This window comes from Erpetoichthys calabaricus, chromosome 6 (genome assembly GCF_900747795.2).
Source record: "Erpetoichthys calabaricus chromosome 6, fErpCal1.3, whole genome shotgun sequence".
NCBI lineage: Eukaryota > Metazoa > Chordata > Cladistia > Polypteriformes > Polypteridae > Erpetoichthys > Erpetoichthys calabaricus.
The window spans coordinates 157,412,952-157,437,630 of record NC_041399.2 but is presented as its reverse complement, the minus strand read 5'-3'; the positions used below and the strand labels follow the sequence as shown (position 1 = coordinate 157,437,630).

The 24,679-nt window shown below is 37.0% G+C and overlaps 2 protein-coding genes across 2 annotated transcripts; both read right to left on the bottom strand.

The window, feature by feature from the left end:
* Positions 1-2,088: 2,088 nt before the first annotated feature.
* LOC114653123 (chemokine XC receptor 1-like) lies at positions 2,089-3,000 on the bottom strand (the record flags this gene model as incomplete). Its single annotated transcript, XM_028803291.2, has 1 exon — positions 2,089-3,000. A coding segment is annotated over one exon (912 nt), but the record flags the coding sequence as incomplete, so codon positions are not given.
* A 7,290-nt stretch (positions 3,001-10,290) lies between these two features.
* Positions 10,291-14,676, bottom strand: LOC114653956 (chemokine XC receptor 1-like). Its single transcript, XM_028804481.2, has 2 exons — positions 14,593-14,676; positions 10,291-11,985 (listed from the first exon to the last, which is right to left on the bottom strand). Exons 1-2 carry the CDS (start codon positions 14,593-14,595, stop codon positions 10,972-10,974), a joined length of 1,017 nt encoding a protein of 338 aa, XP_028660314.1. The 5' UTR covers positions 14,596-14,676; the 3' UTR covers positions 10,291-10,971.
* Positions 14,677-24,679: the final 10,003 nt, after the last annotated feature.

Sequence of the window (24,679 nt, the reverse complement as noted above, 5' to 3'; positions counted from 1 at the left end):
TTTGTTTACCTGCTACGGCTAAGGCTTTGGTAATGTGATGTTTGCTCAATTAACACTGGTGTTAGTGATTTTTGGAAAGTTACAGGTTTCAGTTTATTCAGAGAGGGGAGATTGTGTAGGTTTGGACATGTGCAGAGGAGACATGTTGAGTATATTGGGGGAAGATGCTAAGGATAGAGCTGCCAGGGAAGAGGAAAAGAGGAAGGCCTGAGAGAAGGTTTATGGATGTGGTGAGAGAGGACATGCAGGTGATGGGTGTAACAGAGCAAGATGCAGAGGACAGAAAGATATGGAAGAAGATGATCCGCTGTGGCAACCTCTAACGGGAGCAGCTGAAAAAAGAAGAAGATCAAATTACAGAAGTGAACCTTTCTTCAGCTTTGTAGTCATACAAACACTAGCTTTCCTTCTGTTTCATATTTAAAGTATGTAAGTTATAACAGAAGAAGAGAATGAGAAAAGAAATCAATAGATCAAAATGTCTTATAATATAAAATGTATGTTATTTAAGTATTTTTTCTTTGTTTAAATGCCTTCTAGGAAATTGGCGACATTCCCACCCACACTCTCAAACACGCTTATACTTGTTTTAAAGGCATGCACACTACAGTATATAATATACACGGAATCACCCAAACTGTCTTTAACACATTCAGCCTCAGTGCAGTATTATTACTATTTATAGCATTAATACACTCTTTATCTCTCAGGTTTATATTTGCCGTCTCTCAATTCACCACACGTTAAGACACCAGTATACTCACACGGTATGTTTGGAAACAATGAAACAAAGGAAACAGAAAGAAATAAAATCTGAAGAAGTGCAATTTCCACTCTCACTTACTTTACTGATCAGGACAGGCAAACATCAAACAACAACTCATGACGCTAGCTGGTGTTAACTTAATCAAATAGGGAGCATAACACAATCCAACTCAGCTCTATACAGCTCTGGTCTTCAGATCAAGGAGACTCCATTGGCAATCCGAGTGACAATGAGGAAAAATCTTCTGTGGTGATCCAGTTCTGTGACAAGAAAGACAAATTCAACCATTGGGAAACCACACGGTATGACATCACAGCAAGAAAGCATCCCCAGAAGAAGCCACACAGTCACGGAGGATACACCAACTCAACATAATGAAAAAGAAAAAAAAGTTTGAACCTTACCTTCCAATTGCCAAGCAAGGGTGCTAACCACTGTGCCACCACCCACTCCACTGTAATAGTCCTCAAAATGCACAACCTCACACACAAACATCAGGAACATGAAAGGAAACTGAAAGAAATTGTCTGCTTTTTATTTTATACTTTTCAAAAGAACATTCAGGGTTCAGAGTATGTCCATATTAGAAGCCAGGATTAACATGAGCTAACAAGAACTTCAGCTGCTCCCATCATTTAACATAGACAAATCTTTATTTTTTTATTTTATTGACATAACAATATTAACCTTTGTACTTTAATCAAAATCACCAGAAAGCAAATGAAAGAAATGTCATAATAAAAATTAAATAGTTCAAAAGAGAAAATGTCTGCCAAGAAAACAGGTTCGCGTAACATGTAGAGCCGTCTCCACCCAGCTGTATATAAATGTTAACAGAAGATCATGTTAAAAAAAAGTTAAAACATGGAGTAGGCAATGTGCATGAAAGAAATAAAGTCATAGTTAAAAATGCTAAATTTATGAACTGATGAAAACTGATGACACAAATACTTAAAAACTACACTACATTTATCTTGTCCGTGGCTTTTTAAATTTCCACTTGAATTTAACAGATATATACAAATATAAAAAACCTGGTATTAACTGATTTAACAAGTGTCTTTTACTAACCAGTTTTAAAGGGAGAGTGTCAACCAGAATTTTGAGATTCTAGATTTGATCTTGCGCAGAATCACAAAAAAAAAATTCCAAAACTCTTTTTATTGATTTGAAGGTAAAGGATCAGCACTACAAAAGGTTCTACTTGCTCTTGGTTTCATTTAAGTGTCAGTTCAACATGAACTAATTAAAAGAAGAGCTGATAAAATTCCAGTGATCTGTGCATGGTATGGTCCAACTTTCTCCATGAGAATATTTAAAACTTACAATGAAAGTTCTTCTCCACTTGAAATAAAATTAACTCGGGTATGATGTTGATTTTGGTCTCCAGTGCTGTGGTCAAAATGGCAACCCCTTAGAAACTTTTTCAGAAGATTCTTAAACTTAATGCCCACAAATGCATAAAAAATTGGGTTGAGGCAGCAATGAGAGAAAGCAAAGATGCGGCAGACATAAAATGCATAGTTAAGGTTCGTGTCGACTGCGCAGTCTAAAAAATATTCAACTTCATGAAAAATCAAATTCTGTAAAAAAATCACAATATTAAAAGGTGCCCATCCTATGAAAAAAATTGCTACTACAGTGAAAATGAGTTTCACTGTCCGGTACCTCTTCTGAGTTTTGGATTGAAGCAGCCTCAGAAGTATTCGCATGTAACAGTAGACAATGACAGTAAGCGTAATCAAAAAGAAAGCATTCTGCTGATATGTTCCAACTATCTTCCAGGAAGGATTATAATAGTCACAGTGAGATTTGTCTTGTAAATAATCTCCCTGTAGCTCTGAAGTGAAAATGATACTAGGTGTACTGGCCAAAATGCTTACCAGCCAAATAATCATAGATGCCCAGGTTCCATAGCACCCCTTCCTGGAACGAAGATCTGCCAACGGATGGACTACAGCAACATAGCGATTTATGCTCATTATTGTCATTAATATAATGCCACTGTAAAATCCGATATAAAATATGCCATTTACAATTTTGCACATGGAGTTTCCCAAAGTCCAACCTTGAGACTGATATAAAGAAATGAAAGGTAAAGAAAAAGTGAATAACAAATCAGAGATGGCGAGGTTAAGGATGAAAATGTTTGTCACAGTTTTCAGTTCCTCATACCTGAGCAGAATCCAAACCACCAAAAGGTTACCCATTAGGCTCAGAACAATTATCACTGAAAAAATTAAGACCGTAATAAAAAGTCCAAAGTCTTGAGCATTTTTCTTTTGACATACTTCTTCTATTCCATCATATGAAGGTGGGGTTGTAGATTCTGAATCCTGTTAAACAAATAAGTGATTGTGAATATTAATTTTTTTTCTGTGTGGCTCTATCTATATACAGTATATCAGATGGTAAATTTAAAATAATTAATACACATCTACCATCAAATTCAAAGAGTACCTTTACATTTTGTATGGGAATTCACTGAAATACAGTACATAGTGAACACTGAACTTAATATAGCTACATTTACTTTCAGGTAACATATATACACATATGTACAGTCATAAAAATCATAAAGGATAAATGTATGCATATGCAAGCAGGTAGGCAGGCAGGCAGGCAATGTGGTGTAGTGGTAAAGGCTTTGGACTTTGGAGGTTGTGGGTTCAAATCCCACTTCTGACACTGTGCGACCATTAGCTAGTCACGTGACCTGCTTGTGCTCCAATTGGAAGACCCAAAGAAATGCAACTAATTGTAATTTGCCTCTGACATAAGCATCAGCCAAAGATGTAAATTTAAATATGCTAAAAAAAAGAGTACATAATTGCTCAAATTTAAAATCTGTTATGTATTTAATCAAAACATTGTCTAGCTTCTGATAGTTTGGGTGTATATATCATAAGCACAGAATGGTGGCTGAGCTGGCAGCATTTCTGACACCTGTTGCCAAAACTTTGATTCGATTACTGGCTAAGATGACCCCTAAATACAGTTGTCATGTTCTTTCTGTCCTTGCAAAGGCTTCCTCAAAGGACTCCGGCTTCCTTCCATACTCCAAGCACACATACTGTATACATTCATAAAAACCTTTCAGCTTGATGTGTTGCTCTTAATCAGTGGTTTCCAACCCCAGTCCTGTGGGACCCCTTTGGTTACAGGTTTTTGTTCCAGTCAGAGTCACAATCAGTGAATCATATAACCTCTAAATGATCACATAACATAATTAGCTGATCTTTGGTTTTCTTCTCTTATTCTACATTTAGAAAAGAGCAGGAATGTGAGATGTATATTCAGAAGAAGTGTTCATATGTTTGCTATAGTTTTATGTCCTTAACTCTGTTTTGTTATTTTCCTATTAGTTCACTTTTTTATGTGAAGTTTGATCCCTTAATTGCATCCTAATAATGACAATTAATGACAACTTGAATAAACACCACAGCAGATGATAATGAATGCTAAAAAACTGCAGCTGTGTCAGATCCATCTGCATCATTACTTAAATAACCAGAACACAAGAACATGATGAAACTCTTGAAAAGCAAGTTTTACAGAAAAAAATATCCCTATCTAACGTACATAAAATCTTGTGATTTCCCAATAAACCCCATTTGGGAAATCAAGCCTTTCATCATTCAATGTTGTTTGCTCTGGTGTCTACTCCATTAACTGTTAATTGTCACAAGGATCCCACCGGACTGGGACTGGTAACCACTGCTCTAAATCATTCCAGGGTTAGTAAGTTTAGAAATGCATGTGATAGGGTGCTGTGATTTATTGGTATTTGTACTAAGAGTTACTACTGTACCCCCTTGAGCTAAAGGCTGTGACTGTAGAGAACCCTTCAAAAATTATAAGTTGTTAAACATATACTGTATAATTTAAATAATATAACAAGTGGCCAGAGACGTTGGTTAGATTTGGCCACTGTGAATGTTCTGTCTACACATTGTAACCCTAACCCTAACTGATTTATTCTGTAATCTCAAAGATGAGCAAGAAAAGTTAATTTGTTATTGTTGACTGGACCAGTATAAAAGAGTGTGACTTCACTTGATCCAAGTGTTATGCTTAATCCCCATGGAATATTCACTTGGATATAATAAATGTAAAATAATAGAAATAACAAAACAATATAATATGATATTAAATAACATTCACATGCCTAGTTAATTTGATTCAAAGTCACAGATGAAGCTGGTAGTATCGGGTCAAGGCAAGAAGCCACCATGAACAGGAACTTAGGCCATCACAGGGCAAACACTGCCACTGACTAAGCCCATCTACAGTTGGCAGTTAACCAGACAGAGATATTTTTAGGGTTGATGGGAGGAAAACAAGGAAACAGACATGAGACAAGCAAGCAAAAGCCACACAGACAGTCATCAAGTGTGGAATTCAAATTCAAACAGGCACCCTATAATATAATATAATATAATATAATATAATATAATATAATATAATATAATATAATATAATATAATATAATCATTTTTACCTTTTAAATTTCAAAGATGTGCATGTTAGGCTGATTTTTAACTCTTAGTGAGCTGGATATGAGTGAGTGGGGTATGAGTGAATGAGCTTGCCCAGCACTGCACATGCATCCTCATCCAGGGTTGGTGTGTGCATTTTGCTTGATTGAGCCTTGCTCAAAAATAAACCGATTGGAAACCTTTCTATGCTTTCCATACACGCATTAATAAACGCATTAACTTATTCACTTTGCACAAACACTCGCTAAAAATGCTTTGTACAAATATTAGAACACATCTTACCTGGGATACCACTCTAGCAATCAGATATAGTTATTTGACTTTTTGAGGAAACTACTTAAAAATCATTAATGGATAATATTCATATTACTAAATAAATTAAATGCTAAAGTGTTAACAGTAGAAATATTGCGAATTAATAAATGAAAAGGTTCATACCATTTTCAGGGTAAAAGTTAAGGATCTTTCTTGATGTTCTCTATTAAAAAATGACTTCCTCTCTGATGCTGAAGCTCAGTGAAAATGGATTTAGACAAATGGTCTTATGTTAATTTTTCTTATATCGAGAAGAGGAATAAAGAGTTGTTTTTACGGAATCAAAAACAGAATTAGTTTCTAAAGCAAGGCTGTTCCAAGTTTTTCACAACAGGTACTCTGGTCTAAAGACTATGTAGATCACTTACAATTAATTACAGTGCTTACCATATCTCATATTTAATTAATGTCAATAAAATATTGCTTTGTTTATTTCAAATACAGATCACGTATAAAATCAGATTTACTGATCTGGAGCAGAGCCCAAATGATTAGTGCTGCTGCCTCAAATTCTGGGGAGATTGGCTTTTTTTTTTTTCAAAATGTTACACCTTAGGCTGTTACACAGATTCTATTAATTCTGTAAGTGTGCCTATCTTCATAGAGCTAACACATTCACTCCTTAACAGTGTAGGTTTAATATTTTACTATGGTTTCCTCACATACATACACATGATTATTAGCTTAGCTAGTAATTTTAAATTTGCACATTTTGAGTGAGAATTGTTCTATTAATGAGTGTGCCCCATTACATGTAGCCTCCTTATTTGTAGAAAATTGTATAAAATGCTGCTAAGACCTAAAACAGGTTCAGCATATGATGGATAAATGCCAAAGTGATTGCATTAACACTAAATTATTTAGTGTATGTACAGTGCCTATAAAAAGTATTCACCCCTTTAGAAATTTTCACATTGCATTGTTATACAACATTGAGTGACAGTGGAATTATTTAGGCTTTTTTTGACATTGATCAACAGAAAATGATGATGCCAAAGTGAAAATAGATCTCGGAAAAGTGATATAAATTAATTACAACTTTAAAACACAACAGTACCTTACATATTCACCCCTTTAATATGACACACTGGTGCAGCCAATTGGTTCTCGCAGTCACACAATTAGTTTATGAAGATTACCTGTCTGTAGTCAAGAGATTTCTATTGATTTTAGTATTAATGCATCTTCATCTGAAAGGTCTGAATTGTGACAAGTCAGTATCATGGCCTAACCTACATAATAAAGTAAAAAAAAACAATCCAAGTCACTTTTTGAGAAACTCAAGCCAGGGGATGATGACAAGAAAATCTCTAAGTCACTGAATATCCAATTGAATCAAAGAGAAAGAGTATGGTACAGCTGTAAATATGCAGAACATCTAGAAATACTGAGTGATCATGCAAGAGGAAGGCCACCAAGAGAACTATGAGATCTCTGAAAGAGTTACAAGCTGCAGTGGCTGACATTGGAGAGACTGTGCCCACAACAATTGCTGCTTCATCAGTCATCACTTTATGGAAGAGTAGCAAAGAAATAGCCACTGTTAAAAAAACACATATGGCGTTTGAGCTAGAGTTTGCCAGAAGACATACAAGATACTCTGAAGTGAGCTGGAAGAAGGTTCCATGGTCTGATGAGACCAAAACTGAGCCTTTTGGCCATGAGACTGAATGCCATGTTTGACATAAGTTAAACACTACACATTATCTAAAACACACCATCCCCAACGGTGGTGGCATCATCATGCTGTGGGGGTACTTCTCTGCAGCAATCCTGGAAAAAAAAAACTAATATGGACTGCAAAAGACTTGCCCTTTGTGAGTAGATTTGCTTTTCAGCAAGATAACGATAGGAATGGCTTAAAAATAACAATGTTAATGTCCTGGGGACTCATTTTAAAAACTTTTTATGGATTCGAGCGTGAATATATGCACACACCAAAAAAACAGAAAAATGTGTATGGCCAAAAAAAATCAGATTTAGAAAACCTGCCATACACACATTTCTATGCAACTTACCATTTATAAAGCACAATCACCTTGTAAATATACATTGTCACAATAGCCAATATACCAGTGCTTGACCCGACACAGACAGACATGGAAGGCACACTAATAACAACAAAAATGCTTTTATTTTTCTTTTCTCGTGTGGAACATCTACCCTGTCCCCATGAACCCACAACACAGTCCCAACAAGCACTAAGCACACAATACTATTCTTATTTCTCCTCCACTCCTCTCCGGCAAGCTTAGTCCCTCTCCTCCCGACTCTGGCTCCCAGAGTGGTGGCTGCTGGCTCCTTTTATAGCCCACCTGGAGGTACTCCAGATGTTTGATGACTTGTTTCCGGCTGCACTTCTGGATGTGGCGGAAGAACCACCCACATGTGCTCAGGAACCACTGCAGCACCCCCTGGAGGCACCCCCGGACCCTAACAGGATTGTAGAGAACTCTATCTCCCATGGAGTCCTGCAGGAATCTGAGGCACCACTGCTACCCAGGGGATCTGCCATCTAGCATCCCGGGGGAGGTACTGTTCAGTCCATACTTGTTCCCCGGGACCATATATAGAAGAGGTGTCTTGGCCGGGGCCCACCATAGCATACATGAGTGCACCTCGAACACCGCTCTGAAACATCCATATATGGAGCATTCTAATCAACCTCATACATATGGAATCATTGTGCTGCAGAGCTTCATTGGCTGGTAGAGCAGCCTCTTCATTTATTGGTTTATATTTTCAGACAAAGAAGGCAATCAGAAATATGATTTCTGAGGTTTGGTTAATCACACGGTTTATAGCAGTTAATGAATTACAGCCCCTTTTTATTACAACTGAAGGTGGAATGCCTAAAAAAGACAGTTTGAAAAAAGGTAATCAAGGGATTAAAGGACAAAACAAAAATGCTCAAAAATACAAGACAAAAATCTAAGTTAAGAAGACAAAAATGATTTACAATAATTGTGCTTCCTATCATTCAGGTCATGCAGGTATAGTGACAGCAACAAACAGCAAGTATTTGATTGATATTTGAATAAACCAATGAGCTCTGTTACAGATTATTAATCCACGATTCACACACCCCCTGTCATCACTCACCCTGCTGATTGGCTCTTTTAAAAAAGACTGAAAATGAAAAGCAACGACTGACACCTGATGAGCGAAAACTGAGTACTAATGAATTATGGAGTGATGAAAGATAAGTAAGTAGTGATGCGTGATGAGCAACTACTGAGTAGTGATGTACGACTAGCAATGAGTAACTACTAATACATTATATGAGTAATACTGATGTTTGATGACTGGAGAAGTAAAAAATGATGATGTTCTAAAATGGACACCATACAACAGAGTGAAGCCATCTCTGTTCTTTCTGATGTTAAAAGAGATTATAATTATTTTTTAGTTTAAAAAAATAATACTGCTAAAACAATTATACATGCTTGTTGTGATGTGAAATTTTGCATACAACTTGATACATATTTTGTTTGTCTTTATTTGTAACTTAGGCAAAACAATGTAATATTAGTGTTACATTAGTGAGAAGCATTCATGTTTACCCCCCCCCCCCCCTTTGAATTTTACGATAGGGTTGGGGAGGAAGTGCCTCAACCAGTTTGTCACGTGTTTCTCTGCTGAAGGCTCTCTCAACCCCCTCCCCCCCCCCAAAACAAAGCCAGGCTGCCTAACTCCCAAGCTTTACCTTAACATATGGATTTGAGGAGCAGGTGTGAAGATGATGCACTTGTTCTAAACAACGGCCACACTCGCCATTGCGCTGAAACACTGCTATTTCAGTTTTTACTGATGCATCCAGTTTCTTGTCATCATTCTGTGATGGCAAGTTTCTTGGCGCAGATAATGCGGATGCAACAGACTGACACATTGCAATTTCAAGTTGCTGTTCAAAGCTGTTGTCTGATGAAGTGCAAGCTGCAGCAATGGTGCCTCCTTAATTATTTTCAACTACTGTATAACTCTGTTATTTCTTGATCGATTTTTACACTTTTACATGCTATATATGCAAGCTTGGCCGTTCCCATTTTCCTGGGAATTACAGCAGTTTAATTCCCGGGAATGTAGGAATGAAAAATGTCTGGGAATCCCAGGCTCCCGGTAATTGTGAGCCCGTGAATGGATTCCCTAGGGACCACCACCCTGGTCTGCCAATCCAGAGGCACTGTCCCTGATGTCCATGCAATGGTGCAGAGGCATGTCAACCAAGACAGTCCTACAACTGCTCTATACAGCTCTGGTCTTCAGATCAAGGAGACTCCATTGGCAATCCGAGTGACAATGAGGAAAAATCTTCTCTGGTGATCCAATTCTGTGACAAGAAAGACAAATTCAGCCATTGGGAAACCACACGGTATGACATCACAGCAAGTAAGCATCCCCAGAAGAAGCCACACAGTCACGGAGGATACACCAACTCAACATAATGAAAAAGAAAAAAAAGTTTGAACCTTACCTTCCAATTGCCAAGCAAGGGTGCTAACCACTGTGCCACCACCCACTCCACTGTAATAGTCCCCAAAATGCACAACCTCACACACAAACATCAGGAACATGAAAGGAAACTGAAAGAAATTGTTTGCTTTTTATTTTATACTTTTCAAAACTACATTCAGGGTTCAGAGTATGTCCATATTAAAAGCCAGGATTAACATAAGCTAACAAGAACTTCAGCTGCTCCCATCATTTAACATAGACAAATCTTTATTTTTTATTTTATTGACATAACAATATTAACCTTTGTACTTTAATCAAAATCACCAGAAAGAAAATGAAAGAAATGTCATAATAAAAATTAAATAGTTCAAAAGAGAAAATGTCTGCCAAGAAAACAGGTTCGCGTAACATGTAGAGCCGTCTCCACCCAGCTGTATATAAATGTTAACAGAAGATCATGTTAAAAAAAAGTTAAAACATGGAGTAGGCAATGTGCATGAAAGAAATAAAGTCATAGTTAAAAATGCTAAATTTATGAACTGATGAAAACTGATGACACAAATACTTAAAAACTACACTACATTTATCTTGTCCGTGGCTTTTTAAATTTCCACTTGAATTTAACAGATATATACAAATATAAAAAACCTGGTATTGACTGATTTAACAAGTGTCTTTTACTAACCAGTTTTAAAGGGAGAGTGTCAACCAGAATTTTGAGATTCTAGATTTGATCTTGCGCAGAATCACAAAAAAAAAATTCCAAAACTCTTTTTATTGATTTGAACGTAAAGGATCAGCACTACAAAAGGTTCTACTTGCTCTTGGTTTCATTTAAGTGTCAGTTCAACATGAACTAATTAATAGAAGAGCTGATAAAATTCCAGTGATCTGTGCATGGTATGGTCCAACTTTCTCCATGAGAATATTTAAAACTTACAATGAAAGTTCTTCTCCACTTGAAATAAAATTAACTCGGGTATGATGTTGGTTTTGGTCTCCAGTGCTGTGGTCAAAATGGCAACCCCTTAGGACCTTTTTCAGATGATTCTTAAACTTAATGCCCACAAATGCATAAAAAATTGGGTTGAGGCAGCAATGAGAGAAAGCAAAGATGCGGCAGACATAAAATACATAGTCAAGGTTCGTGTTGACTGCGCAGTCTAAAAAATATTCAACTTCATGAAAAATCAAATTCTGTAAAAAAATCACAATATTAAAAGGTGCCCATCCTATGAAAAAAATTGCTACTACAGTGAAAATGAGTTTCACTGTCCGGTACCTCTTCTGAGTTTTGGACTGAAGCAGCCTCAGAAGTATTCGCATGTAACAGTAGACAATGACAGTAAGTGTAATCAAAAAGAAAGCATTCTGCTGATATGTTCCAACTATCTTCCAGGAAGGATTATAATAGTCACAGTGAGATTTGTCTTGTAAATAATCTCCCTGTAGCTCTGAAGTGAAAATGATACTAGGTGTACTGGCCAAAATGCTTACCAGCCAAATCATCATGGATGCCCAGGTTCCATAGCACCCCTTCCTGGAACGAAGATCTGCCAACGGATGGACTACAGCAACATAGCGATTTATGCTCATTATTGTCATTAATATAATGCCACTGTAAAATCCGATATAAAATATGCCATTTACAATTTTGCACATGGAGTTTCCCAAAGTCCAACCTTGAGACTGATATAAAGAAATGAAAGGTAAAGAAAAAGTGAATAACAAATCAGAGATGGCGAGGTTAAGGATGAAAATGTTTGTCACAGTTTTCCGTTTCTCATACCTGAGCAGAATCCAAACCACCAAAAGGTTACCCATTAGGCTCAGAACAATTACCACTGAAAAAATTAAGACCGTAATAAAAAGTCCAAAGTCTTGAACATTTTTCTTTTGACATACTTCTTCTATTCCATCATATGAAGGTGGGGTTGTAGATTCTGAATCCTGTTAAACAAATAAGTGATTGTGAATATTAATTTTTTTCTGTGTGGCTCTATCTATATACAGTATATCAGATGGTAAATTTAAAATAATTAATACACATCTACCATCAAATTCAAAGAGTACCTTTACATTTTGTATGGGAATTCACTGAAATACAGTACATAGTGAACACTGAACTTAATATAGCTACATTTACTTTCAGGTAACATATATACACATATGTACAGTCATAAAAATCATAAAGGATAAATGTATGCATATGCAAGCAGGTAGGCAGGCAGGCAATGTGGTGTAGTGGTAAAGGCTTTGGACTTTGGAGGTTGTGAGTTCAAATCCCACTTCTGGCACTGTGCGACCATTAGCTAGTCACGTGACCTGCTTGTGCTCCAATTGGAAGACCCAAAGAAATGTAACTAATTGTAATTTGCCTCTGACATAAGCATCAGCCAAATATGTAAATTTAAATATGCTAAAAAAAAGAGTACATAATTGCTCAAATTTAAAATCTGTTATGTATTTAATCAAAACATTATCTAGCTTCTGATAGTTTGGGTGTATATATCATAAGCACAGAATGGTGGCTGAGCTGGTAGCATTTCTGACACCTGTTGCCAAAACTTTGATTCGATTACTGGCTAAGATGACCCCTAAATACAGTTGTCATGTTCTTTCTGTCCTTGCAAAGGCTTCCTCAAAGGACTCCGGCTTCCTTCCATACTCCAAGCACACATACTGTATACATTCATAAAAACCTTTCAGCTTGATGTGTTGCTCTTAATCAGTGGTTTCCAACCCCAGTCCTGTGGGACCCCTTTGGTTACAGGTTTTTGTTCCAGTCAGAGTCACAATCAGTGAATCATATAACCTCTAAATGATCACATAACATAATTAGCTGATCTTTGGTTTTCTTCTCTTATTCTACATTTAGAAAAGAGCAGGAATGTGAGATGTATATTCAGAAGAAGTGTTGATATGTTTGCTATAGTTTTATGTCCTTAACTCTGTTTTGTTATTTTCCTATTAGTTCACTTTTTTATGTGAAGTTTGATCCCTTAATTGCATCCTAATAATGACAATTAATGACAACTTGAATAAACACCACAGCAGATGATAATGAATGCTAAAAAACTGCAGCTGTGTCAGATCCATCTGCATCATTACTTAAATAACCAGAACACAAGAACATGATGAAACTCTTGAAAAGCAAGATGTACAGAAAAAAATATCCCTATCTAACATACATAAAATCTTGTGATTTCCCAATAAACCCCATTTGGGAAATCAAGCCTTTCATCATTCAATGTTGTTTGCTCTGGTGTCTACTCCATTAACTGTTAATTGTCACAAGGATCCCACCGGACTGGGACTGGTAACCACTGCTCTAAATCATTCCAGGTTTAGTAAGTTTAGAAATGCATGTGATAGGGTGCTGTGATTTACTGGTATTTGTACTAAGAGTTACTACTGTACCCCCTTGAGCTAAAGGCTGTGACTATAGAGAACCCTTCAAAAAATTATAAGTTGTTAAACATATACTGTATAATTTAAATAATATAACAAGTGGCCAGAGACGTTGGTTAGATTTGGCCACTGTGAATGTTCTGTCTACACATTGTAACCCTAACCCTAACTGATTTATTCTGTAATCTCAAAGATGAGCAAGAAAAGTTAATTTGTTATTGTTGACTGGACCAGTATAAAAGAGTGTGACTTCACTTGATCCAAGTGTTATGCTTAATCCCCATGGAATATTCACTTGGATATAATAAATGTAAAATAATAGAAATAACAAAACAATATAATATGATATTAAATAACATTCACATGCCTAGTTAATTTGATTCAAAGTCACAGATGAAGCTGGTAGTATCGGGTCAAGGCAAGAAGCCACCATGAACAGGAACTTAGGCCATCACAGGGCAAACACTGCCACTGACTAAGCCCATCTACAGTTGGCAGTTAACCAGACAGAGATATTTTTAGGGTTGATGGGAGGAAAACAAGGAAACAGACATGAGACAAGCAAGCAAAAGCCACACAGACAGTCATCAAGTGTGGAATTCAAATTCAAACAGGCACCCTATAATATAATATAATATAATATAATATAATATAATATAATATAATATAATATAATATAATATAATATAATATAATATAATCATTTTTACCTTTTAAATTTCAAAGATGTGCATGTTAGGCTGATTTTTAACTCTTAGTGAGCTGGATATGAGTGAGTGGGGTATGAGTGAATGAGCTTGCCCAGCACTGCACATGCATCCTCATCCAGGGTTGGTGTGTGCATTTTGCTTGATTGAGCCTTGCTCAAAAATAAACCGATTGGAAACCTTTCTATGCTTTCCATACACGCATTAATAAACGCATTAACTTATTCACTTTGCACAAACACTCGCTAAAAATGCTTTGTACAAATATTAGAACACATCTTACCTGGGATACCACTCTAGCAATCAGATATAGTTATTTGACTTTTTGAGGAAACTACTTAAAAATCATTAATGGATAATATTCATATTACTAATTAAATTAAATGCTAAAGTGTTAACAGTAGAAATATTGCGAATTAATAAATGAAAAGGTTCATACCATTTTCAGGGTAAAAGTTAAGGATCTTTCTTGATGTTCTCTATTAAAAAATGACTTCCTCTCTGATGCTGAAGCTCAGTGAAAATGGATTTAGACAAATGGTCTTATGTTAATTTTTCTTATATCGAGAAGAGGAATAAAGAGTTGTTTTTACGGAATCAAAAACAGAATTAGTTTCTAAAGCAAGGCTGTTCCAAGTTTTTCACAACAGGTACTCTGGTCTAAAGACTATGTAGATCACTTACAATTAATTACAGTGCTTACCATATCTCATATTTAATTAATGTCAATAAAATATTGCTTTGTTTATTTCAAATACAGATCACGTATAAAATCAGATTTACTGATCTGGAGCAGAGCCCAAATGATTAGTGCTGCTGCCTCAAATTCCGGGGAGATTGGCTTTTATTTTTTCAAAATGTTACACCTTAGGCTGTTACACAGATTCTATTAATTCTGTAAGTGTGCCTATCTTCATAGAGCTAACACATTCACTCCTTAACAGTGTAGGTTTAATATTTTACTATGGTTTCCTCACATACATACACATGATTATTAGCTTAGCTAGTAATTTTAAATTTGCACATTTTGAGTGAGAATTGTTCTATTAATGAGTGTGCCCCATTACATGTAGCCTCCTTATTTGTAGAAAATTGTATAAAATGCTGCTAAGACCTAAAACAGGTTCAGCATATGATGGATAAATGCCAAAGTGATTGCATTAACACTAAATTATTTAGTGTATGTACAGTGCCTATAAAAAGTATTCACCCCTTTAGAAATTTTCACGTTGCATTGTTATACAACATTGAGTGACAGTGGAATTATTTAGGCTTTTTTTGACATTGATCAACAGAAAATGATGATGCCAAAGTGAAAATAGATCTCGGAAAAGTGATATAAATTAATTACAACTTTAAAACACAACAGTACCTTACATATTCACCCCTTTAATATGACACACTGGTGCAGCCAATTGGTTCTCGCAGTCACACAATTAGTTTATGAAGATTACCTGTCTGTAGTCAAGAGATTTCTATTGATTTTAGTATTAATGTATCTTCATCTGAAAGGTCTGAATTGTGACAAGTCAGTATCGTGGCCTAACCTACATAATAAAGTAAAAAAAACCAATCCAAGTCACTTTTTGAGAAACTCAAGCCAGGGGATGATGACAAGAAAATCTCTAAGTCACTGAATATCCAATTGAATCAAAGAGAAAGAGTATGGTACAGCTGTAAATCTGCAGAACATCTAGAAATACTGAGTGATCATGCACAATCATCACTTAATTGATATTGGCAGTAAACACTGCTTAAATGAAAATATACATGCACTTGAAGGTTTTAATCATTGCACTAAGCTTTTTTCTGTTAAAATATACATTTACTATATTTATACAGGTTTGTTTTTTCCTTTAGTGTATCAGCTAGACATTTTAAAATGAGGTGTAATTATAAAATATGGATTACCATTTTAATTGTGTAATTCTTGTTTCTTTAAAAAAAGGCTGTTATTTACTAAGCAGCAATTTCAAATTAATCTTTATCTTTTCTTTTTCCAAATAAAGTGTAAGATTCTGTATTTTAAACAAGCTTGCTGTCCAAACTCAAGTAGTGTCCATTATTATTTAATTTAAATGACAAAATAAAGGTCTAAATTCCTTAACACTAGAATCTCTGAAGCCTATGAAAAAACTTGTAATCCTTTGACCACCTTAAATTACTTCACACCTACTATCCCATCAAACCTCCAGAAAAACACAGAGCTGAACTCAGTTGTAAAATTCTCAGAACACAAGAATGTGTATATGGGTGTGAGGTGCCTGGAGTTGTATTGGTTAAATAATATACAGTGATCCCTCGCTATATCGCGCTTCACCTTTCGCAGCTTCACTCCATCGCGGATGGAGCATATTTAAATATATATCGCGGATTATTTGCTGGTTCGCGGATTTCTGCGGACAATGGGTCTTTTAATTTCTGGTACATGCTTCCTCAGTTGGTTTGCCCAGTTGATTTCATACAAGGGACGCTATTGGCAGATGGCTGAGAAGCTACCCAACTTACTTTCTCTCTCTCTCTCTTGCGCTGACGTAGGGGTGTGTGAGCAGGGGGGCTGTTCGCACACCTAGACGATACGGACGCTCGTCTAAAAATGCTGAAAGATTATCTTCACGTTGCTATCTTTTGTGCAGCTGCTTCCTGAAGCGACATGCTGCACGGTGCTTCGCATACTTAAAAGCTTGAAGGGCACGTATTGATTTTTGACTGAAAAACAAACTCTGTCTCTCTCTCTCTCTCTCTCTCTCTCTCTCTCTCTCTCTCCCTGCTCCTGACGGAGGGGGTGTGAGCTGCTGCCTTCAACAGCTTTGTGCCGCGGTGCTTCGCATACTTAAAAGCCAAACAGCCCTATTGATTTGTTTGCTAGAGATTGTTTTCTCTATCAATGTGACATTCTGTGCTCCTGACACGCACTCCTTTGAAGAGGAAGATATGTTTCCATTCTTTTAATTGTGAGACAGAACTGTCATCTCTGTCTTGTCATGGAGCACAGTTTAAACTTTTGAAAAAGAGACAAATGTTTGTTTGCAGTGTTTGAATAACGTTCCTGTCTCTCTACAATCTCCTGTGTTTCTGCGCAAATCTGTGACTCAAGCATGACAATATAAAAATAACCATATGGTTTCTACTTCACGGATTTTCTTATTTCGCGGGTGGCTCTGGAACGCAACCCCCGCGATGGAGGAGGGATTACTGTATCGCTATTTGGAATACATGCATTTCATGTTTGTTCCATCCAGAGTTTCCTGTGTTTGGTTGACATGGGCATGCTGATAAAGTACATGTTCAATGCCACTCCTTATTCAGGATAAGATCCCAGTCGTCCCTTGGGAGAAGACTTTCTGAGATTAAGGTCATAAAGCTTATGGATCCGTTTCTAGACAAGGGCAGAACTGTAACAACAGTTGCGTAATGTGCGACAGGAGCTTCCACCTACAGCTAAAGTCATTCGCGTACTGAACTAGCATTGCACATGTACTGTGTCAGTATGCCCGTGTCAATCAAACACAGGAAGCTCTACAGTGTACTTGTGACTTTATGCTGTAGGAAGATAAGTAAATAAATCAAGGTAAATAGGTAAATAGCATTCGATGTGGCTTTTATATAAGTAAAATATAAATGTTTTTTATATAAAGACCGTCACAAAACATAATCACAAACAAGGACTTTACATGATACCTTGGGAGCTTTCTAAGTCCTGCTCTTTCGTTGAAGGACATGCGTGTGGCAGATTCACTGACCTCTTGCTGCATCCAAACAGTGCCATCTTTCGCCTTTATGCCTGGTGCAGCTGCGTTGTTCTTATGTGTGAGTGGACGTTTCTTGTGTGGAGGGCTTCTGTTCTCTTTCTCGTCTGAGTTCACCTCTGTTATAGCACGTCTTTATTTGAAAACATGAAAACAGCAGTGTCAGATCAGGGGGAGTGTGAACGTGACTGAGAGAATAAAACTGAATTAAAAAAAAATGCTAACCTTACAAGTACCATAAATTTATACCGGTTGTTACAGAATGAAATCAATTAGTCGTACCGTAACCCAATTTCTTTTTCTTCGGTTATATTCTTGAACAAAAGCTCAGTTGTTTTGTTATATGTGTACCTTTTGTGAAAGTGTTTATTTGATATTTGGACTTCAGTCTTCACACATTATACACTCGATGTCAAAATTTTGTCATTAAAGCAACCATGTAACATTGCCCTCTAGTGCAGCCTAACTCCATTGTATCCTGGAACTTTGTTACTGAATCAGGCAACCAGAGACCTATTTTCAGTAAATAAGAAATCCAACTCTTCGCACCTGTGCATAAACGAAAACCTCTATTGGCCTGAGAAACACAGTCAATCCTCCAAAGAAGACATGAAGACCCTTTCCATTTTGAATTATCCCATAGAAACAGATAAGCAAAGGACACGCATTATACCCAATACTCTCTAGTTTTAGCTTAAACAGACAAGTTCCTGGTAACCACCTTTCACTAGCCTGCACAGTACTACATCTAAAGTTATGCACCTAACTCATACAACTGTGCTACATTTCTGATGGGTAGAAGGAATGATAGTTTCTTAGTGGAGGACATGAGCTTTGGAATATATATGTGGCACTAACTAAGTTTCACCAGATTTTTAAATAATAAAAGGCACACAGTCACAATGATGCATTTCTAGATTCTGGCAGAGGTTAAACCACTTCACCAACTGGCCTGAAGAAATTAGTAAGAAAAGTAAAGAAAACCCAATTTCACAAGCACTTCAAGGGCAACACACCAAATTTATAGTAGAACAAATTTGGACTTCTGCTGGGCTTGAAAACGGTCTATTCCTCAAAAAAAGTTTAAGTCTTGTTTTCAAAGTTTGTGCTGAAATTCTGGTCAAATCTTAAACTAAAGCATTCTGCTATTCTTATTCCAAAGTGGAGTTGTGGTGTTTAGACTTAGGAAAGTAAGACTAACTGCCAAAGATTATTTATTTAGGTGCCACAAGGAAGAGGTCTGATCTCATTGATTGGAAGTGACATGACATAAACAAACAAGAAGACTTACAAAAACAAGGCTTTTTGTAAAGCAAGCAGTTTAGGATAGTGGCTAAGACATGAGACTTTAAACTCTAAGGCTGGCAGTTCAGATTCTAATTAACTGACTGTGTCCTCCTAAACAAATCATTTCCCTGTCTGTGCCCATACCATAAAAATATAATAGGAGATATCAAAACAACAACATTTATTTATATAGCACATTTTCCATACAAAAAATGTAGCTCAAAGTGCTTTACTTCAGGCATGTCAAACACGCAGCCCCCGGGCCGCATGCGGCCCGCATGACAGATCCTAGTTAGCACTGAACTTGTACAAAATGATTACTATCGTTTGTGACTGAATCATTCTGCATCTTCGGTGTTACTTATTGACTTTTCTTACTTCTGCCTTCTGACAAAAGCGCGTTTTCCCATGGTATTACGGTACCGGAAACGTCATCTGTTAGTATAGCCACGAGGCTTGACCAAAATTAATGAGCCGCAGCGTCACAACTGAAGTGCTAGGCTGCAGCAGGGGTGGCCTTAGGCATGTGCTGCAAAATCCCAGGGTCCGCTATGCCAATATATATTGAATATAAAACAGAAAGAGAAAATAACGACACAGCTGACGGCAATGTGGCCGAAATACATTCTGTTTCTTGTTAATTAGTACGCTGTGTTTACAAATGTCGCTAGAGTCGGAGCAGTAAGCTATATGTAGTATTGTAATGTTTTGCCGTAATGAGAATATCATGGGCCGCCACTTGGTTTTCAAGATACGGACACGCATATATAGAAGCGTGTCATGAGCACGAGGCGGCTATGCAGTGTCCGCAACGGATGTGGCCATCCGCCGTGCATAAGATACCGTATTGACATTGCCAGGCAAAGAGGCCACCGATTCTTTCTCTGCCCAGGGCCGCCACGAGCCTAGAGCCGCCCCTGCTAAGGCTACACTACTGCCTGGGCTGCTGAGACTGGCCACTGGGCAGAACTGACCATCACGAGTAGTAATAGCCCGCATATTTTCACGTTTTTTTGCTCTAGTTTCATGTAATTTTGTGCTAGTATTGTAATGAACAGTTAGTGCAGACTACAGCTGAAGATCTGAAGTGGACGCATGAAGTTGGTGAGTTGTTTATTAACATATTTTTGTGATTTTGAGTTTGTAAAATTATTGTACTGCGGTGGGTTGGCACCCTGCCCGGGATTGGTTCCTACCTTGTGCCCTGTGTTAGCTGGGATTGGCTCCAGCAGACACCGGTGACCCTGTGTTCGGATTCAGCGGGTTGGAAAATGGATGGATGAATGGAAAATTATTGTAGGTCAGGTGGCTTTTTGCATATCGGCTTATTTTACAATATAAACTTTGAAGTAAACTTAGTAAAGTAAAATTTGATTTTTGGAGGATTTGTTTTCTAACTTGAATTACTGAGCAATGAATTCAGTGAGCATTTTCGTGATTTCAGTTCACACAAACAGGGCATTGTGCTGTTCTCTTACAACGTTGAGAATGCGCCTGAGAATATCCAAATGGAATTGATTGAAGTGCAGTCAGATTCTATTCTGAAGGCAAAATACAACGAAGTTGGTGTGCCAGGCTTATATGCTTATCTGCTACCCTCGTATGTGCAGATCCGTAAGTTGGCATCGAGAGTACTGTCAATGTTCGGAAGCACTTACCTTTGTGAGCAATTGTTTTTGTTAATGAAAGCTACCAAAACCCCACATCGCTCAAGACTTACCGTCGAGCACCTTTCATCCCTCATAAAAGTTGCAGCTGCACAAGATTTCAAGCCTGATATTGACGAACTGGTTACTAGCAAGAAATGCCAAGTGTTGGGACAAAAGAAATAAATCTCACACTGTAAGGCTCCTACATAAGCAATGAATATAATATAATGAATAACAATCATCAAGACACTATATAAAAGCGGTCGGGATTGTCCTTCTGTCCCGTGAGTGCAAAGCTTAGCGGTATTCCGCTTATCACAGACTTACTATTTATGGCTTTCGGTACGAAGCGACGCGATGTGAGCATAGTTCTGGTGCTCCCATCATTCCCTCGCTTTTGTGCGCGATGCGCTGGAAAAATAGACAAAATTATGTCTCAGGAAATAATTAATGTTGATGGAGTACAAATGCCTCACCACGTAGTAAATATCAGGGGAGATGGTGCTTGCTTATTCTCATCTATAGCTTATTTAGTGCATGAAACTCCGTCTTTAGCGGTACAGATTCAGGCTGACGTTGTACGACATGTTTTAAGTAATTGGTCAAGGTTTCAGCCATTTACAATGATGCCGTCAGGAATCTCTTATACAAATGAGCTTTAGTATCTCACTGAAATGTCAAAGTCTCAAACTTATGGTACCATTTCTGAGCTAATGGCAGCGGGAGAGTTGTTCCCCTATGAGTTTCAAGTATATTATTATGGATTCCTACACTCCAAGTTTGGACAGGCACTCGAGGGGATAAAAAAACTTAGGTTTTCGGGAGATGTTATGAATGGGCACTTTGATGTTCCCATTCTCTACACTTACATGCCTGATGTACACATGGAGCGCACACAAATTGAGGATAAAAGTCGGTCGCCTTAAAAGGCGGGTGAGCCTAGTAATATAATAAGGACCTAGCTAAGAGGTTAAGACTCTAATTCTACACTGTTGTATGGAGACTGCATGGAAATAAATTGCTTTCCTTTAAACTTTCAGTGTTACATTTTTTAAAGTTTTCAGTATTGGAAAGAAAGCTACAGTAACTTTGTATAATAGTATAATAGTATTTGTTAGAGTACGGCCCGCAGACGCACGTATGGCAGTCGAAGCGGCCCACCAATGGTAGTGAGTTTGACATGCCTGCTTTACATGATGAAGAAAGAAAAAAAAAGACAAAATAAATAAGAAATAAAATTAGGGAACGCTAATTAACATAGAATAAAAGTAAGGTCTGATGACCAGGGAGGACAGAAAAAACAAGAAAAACTGCGGATAGCAGGAGAAAAAAATAAAATCTGCAGGGGTTCCAGGCCACGAGACCGCCCAGCCTCCTCTAGGCATTCTACTTAACATAAATGACCTCAATCAGTCCTCATTGTATTCAGGGTTCTCATGGAAGAATTTGATGATGATGGTCACGTGGACTTCTGGCCTTTAATCCATCAATGTAGGGACATCACGGTACTTTGATTAGGTGGTGGTGGCGCATATCCCTCATGGCAGCCTTTCACATCCAGAAATAATGCTGAAAGATACAAAAATATAGTCTCTTTATAACTAAAAATTTACATAGGAAGGGATACACACTTTTTTACTAATAATAATTTTTGTAATAATTTGGAATAGATAATAATAAATAACAACAACTATAATAAGACCACATTGTAGTAACAACTGTATCAAATGTACTGCATATGAATAAGCTACTAGGGGCAGATCTGGGGGCAGGGGGGCAGTCTGGACAGCCAAAGGGTAGAAGCTGCTGCAGAACCTGGCAGAACTGGCTTGTATACTACAGTACCTTCTGCCAGATGAAAGTGGGACAAATTGACCATGGGAAGGGTGGGAACGTTCCTTCCAATGCTATAAGCTTTGAAATGCTTTATAAAGATGTATTTAATGGATGGCAGAGAGGTCCCAGTGATCTTTTCTCCTGTTGTCACTAACTGTTGTAAAAACTTATGGTCAGACACACTGCAGTTCCCAAACCAGACAGTGAAACGTGCCCCTGTAGAATGTGGAGAGAATGGGGGGAGGTAGGCATGCCTTCTTCAGCCTCTTGCTACCATGAGTGCAACTACAACAAGGTAAGTGACGTCATTGGAAAAGTATTTAATGGAAAATTTTGTCCCCCTGTTGAAACAAAAAAAAAACTTTAAAATTCTGCTAGGCAGAGTTGCAGTTTGGATTTTATTTATATTCTTTTTCACGTAATATTACTTTTTTCTGAAATTTATTTTTTATTTATTGGGTTTGAATTAGGTAGAATCTATTTCTGGTGATCTTTTTTGTTTAAACATTTATTTATATTTTAAATTATGTTTATGTTATGGCCATCGCAAGCAATTCTGTTTCAGTAAGTACAACATTGCTAGGCTTGGAAGACAAGAAGTGATAATTCGGTATAAAGGTCAGAATGAAGACTTCCTAGTCATCTGAGTTTAAGGATAAAAAACTTAATTTAGTAAGTGCATTTTTGTTTAACAATTTTCTTGTTAAAGACCCTGTACTTTGATCCTTTGGACTTTGATGTTTACTTTCTCACATACGAAGTATATAAAAAGTATAGTAATCATGAAAAAATTTAACCTCGAGATTTTGATGAATCTTGACATTTTAGACTTCCTTGTTTCTGAAAATACAGTTTTTTGAAATTATGTCTGTCTGTGTGTGTAAACACGATAAAAACTCAACAAGATAGATGGATGAAATTTGGCATGTTGTTGTTACACCAAAATTGTAGATCTGTATTAACTTCTGGGCCAAATCCATCAACTGGAAGTGGTACTTTACCTGAACACATACTCGATTTTTTTTTTATTTATGTAGCTGCAGAGTCCGATTTATTCAACTTTACTTTTATAATAAGTGTTCAATATGTTATTAATTTGATTTGATTTCTTGTTGATGGTTCTTTAATGTACATAATATAAAAATGTAATCATTGTCTTGCGGTTTACTCCTCAAATATCCATCCCCATATCTGACTATATGAGAAGGTTTAGGGGAGACCACTCCTGATTTTTGGAACTGTTTTTAGGCTTGACAACAGATCGATTTTCATAATTGGTTAACGAAGTTGATTTTTGACGTCATTTCTCTCCCAATCCTTTTTAATAAAAATGTTCCCCGTCTCTGTTTATGAAGTGTTAGGTATTAAAAAAGAAGTATACAAGTGTTAGTTAGTTTTTTGATTTGACTGCTTTTTTCTTTTCAGTCTCGATTTTCACTTACCCTTGGCTCAGTCATTTGGTTGTCCTTTCTTTTTAAGACCCTTGCTCATTTGAGCCCCTTTTTGTATCACAACATGGACTGTGGACTTTGGGCTTTGGACAGCATGCAGGGCTGACCCTCAGCTACACTCATAAGCTCTCAAAGATCATGTGATAAAGGCAATTTCTCCTTGGGATTCACAAGTATATCAAAAAGGGCTAATATTAAATTACCAATAAAAGAAACACACATATCATGGAATGTTAGAGAAAAACTAGAGTGACAGGAGAAAAACACATGTGTATTTGGGGAAAAAAAGAGTAAACGCCATATAGACAGTGCTCCCCTTGAACATGAACTGAATTAACTGGGCTTGAGAATGTTATGTTAGATATAGACATGCTAGGCTACCTTCTAGAGAAATAAAATAAAAAAGATAAATAATTTTAATTAGGTTATAAACTCCACAAATAAATAAAATACAGTATATGATTACAATGCACAGTTAATAAGGTTACCATGTCAGTATGTCCATGGAATAAAGTTGATTGTACAGTTGTATATGTAAGACCATAAATGCAATG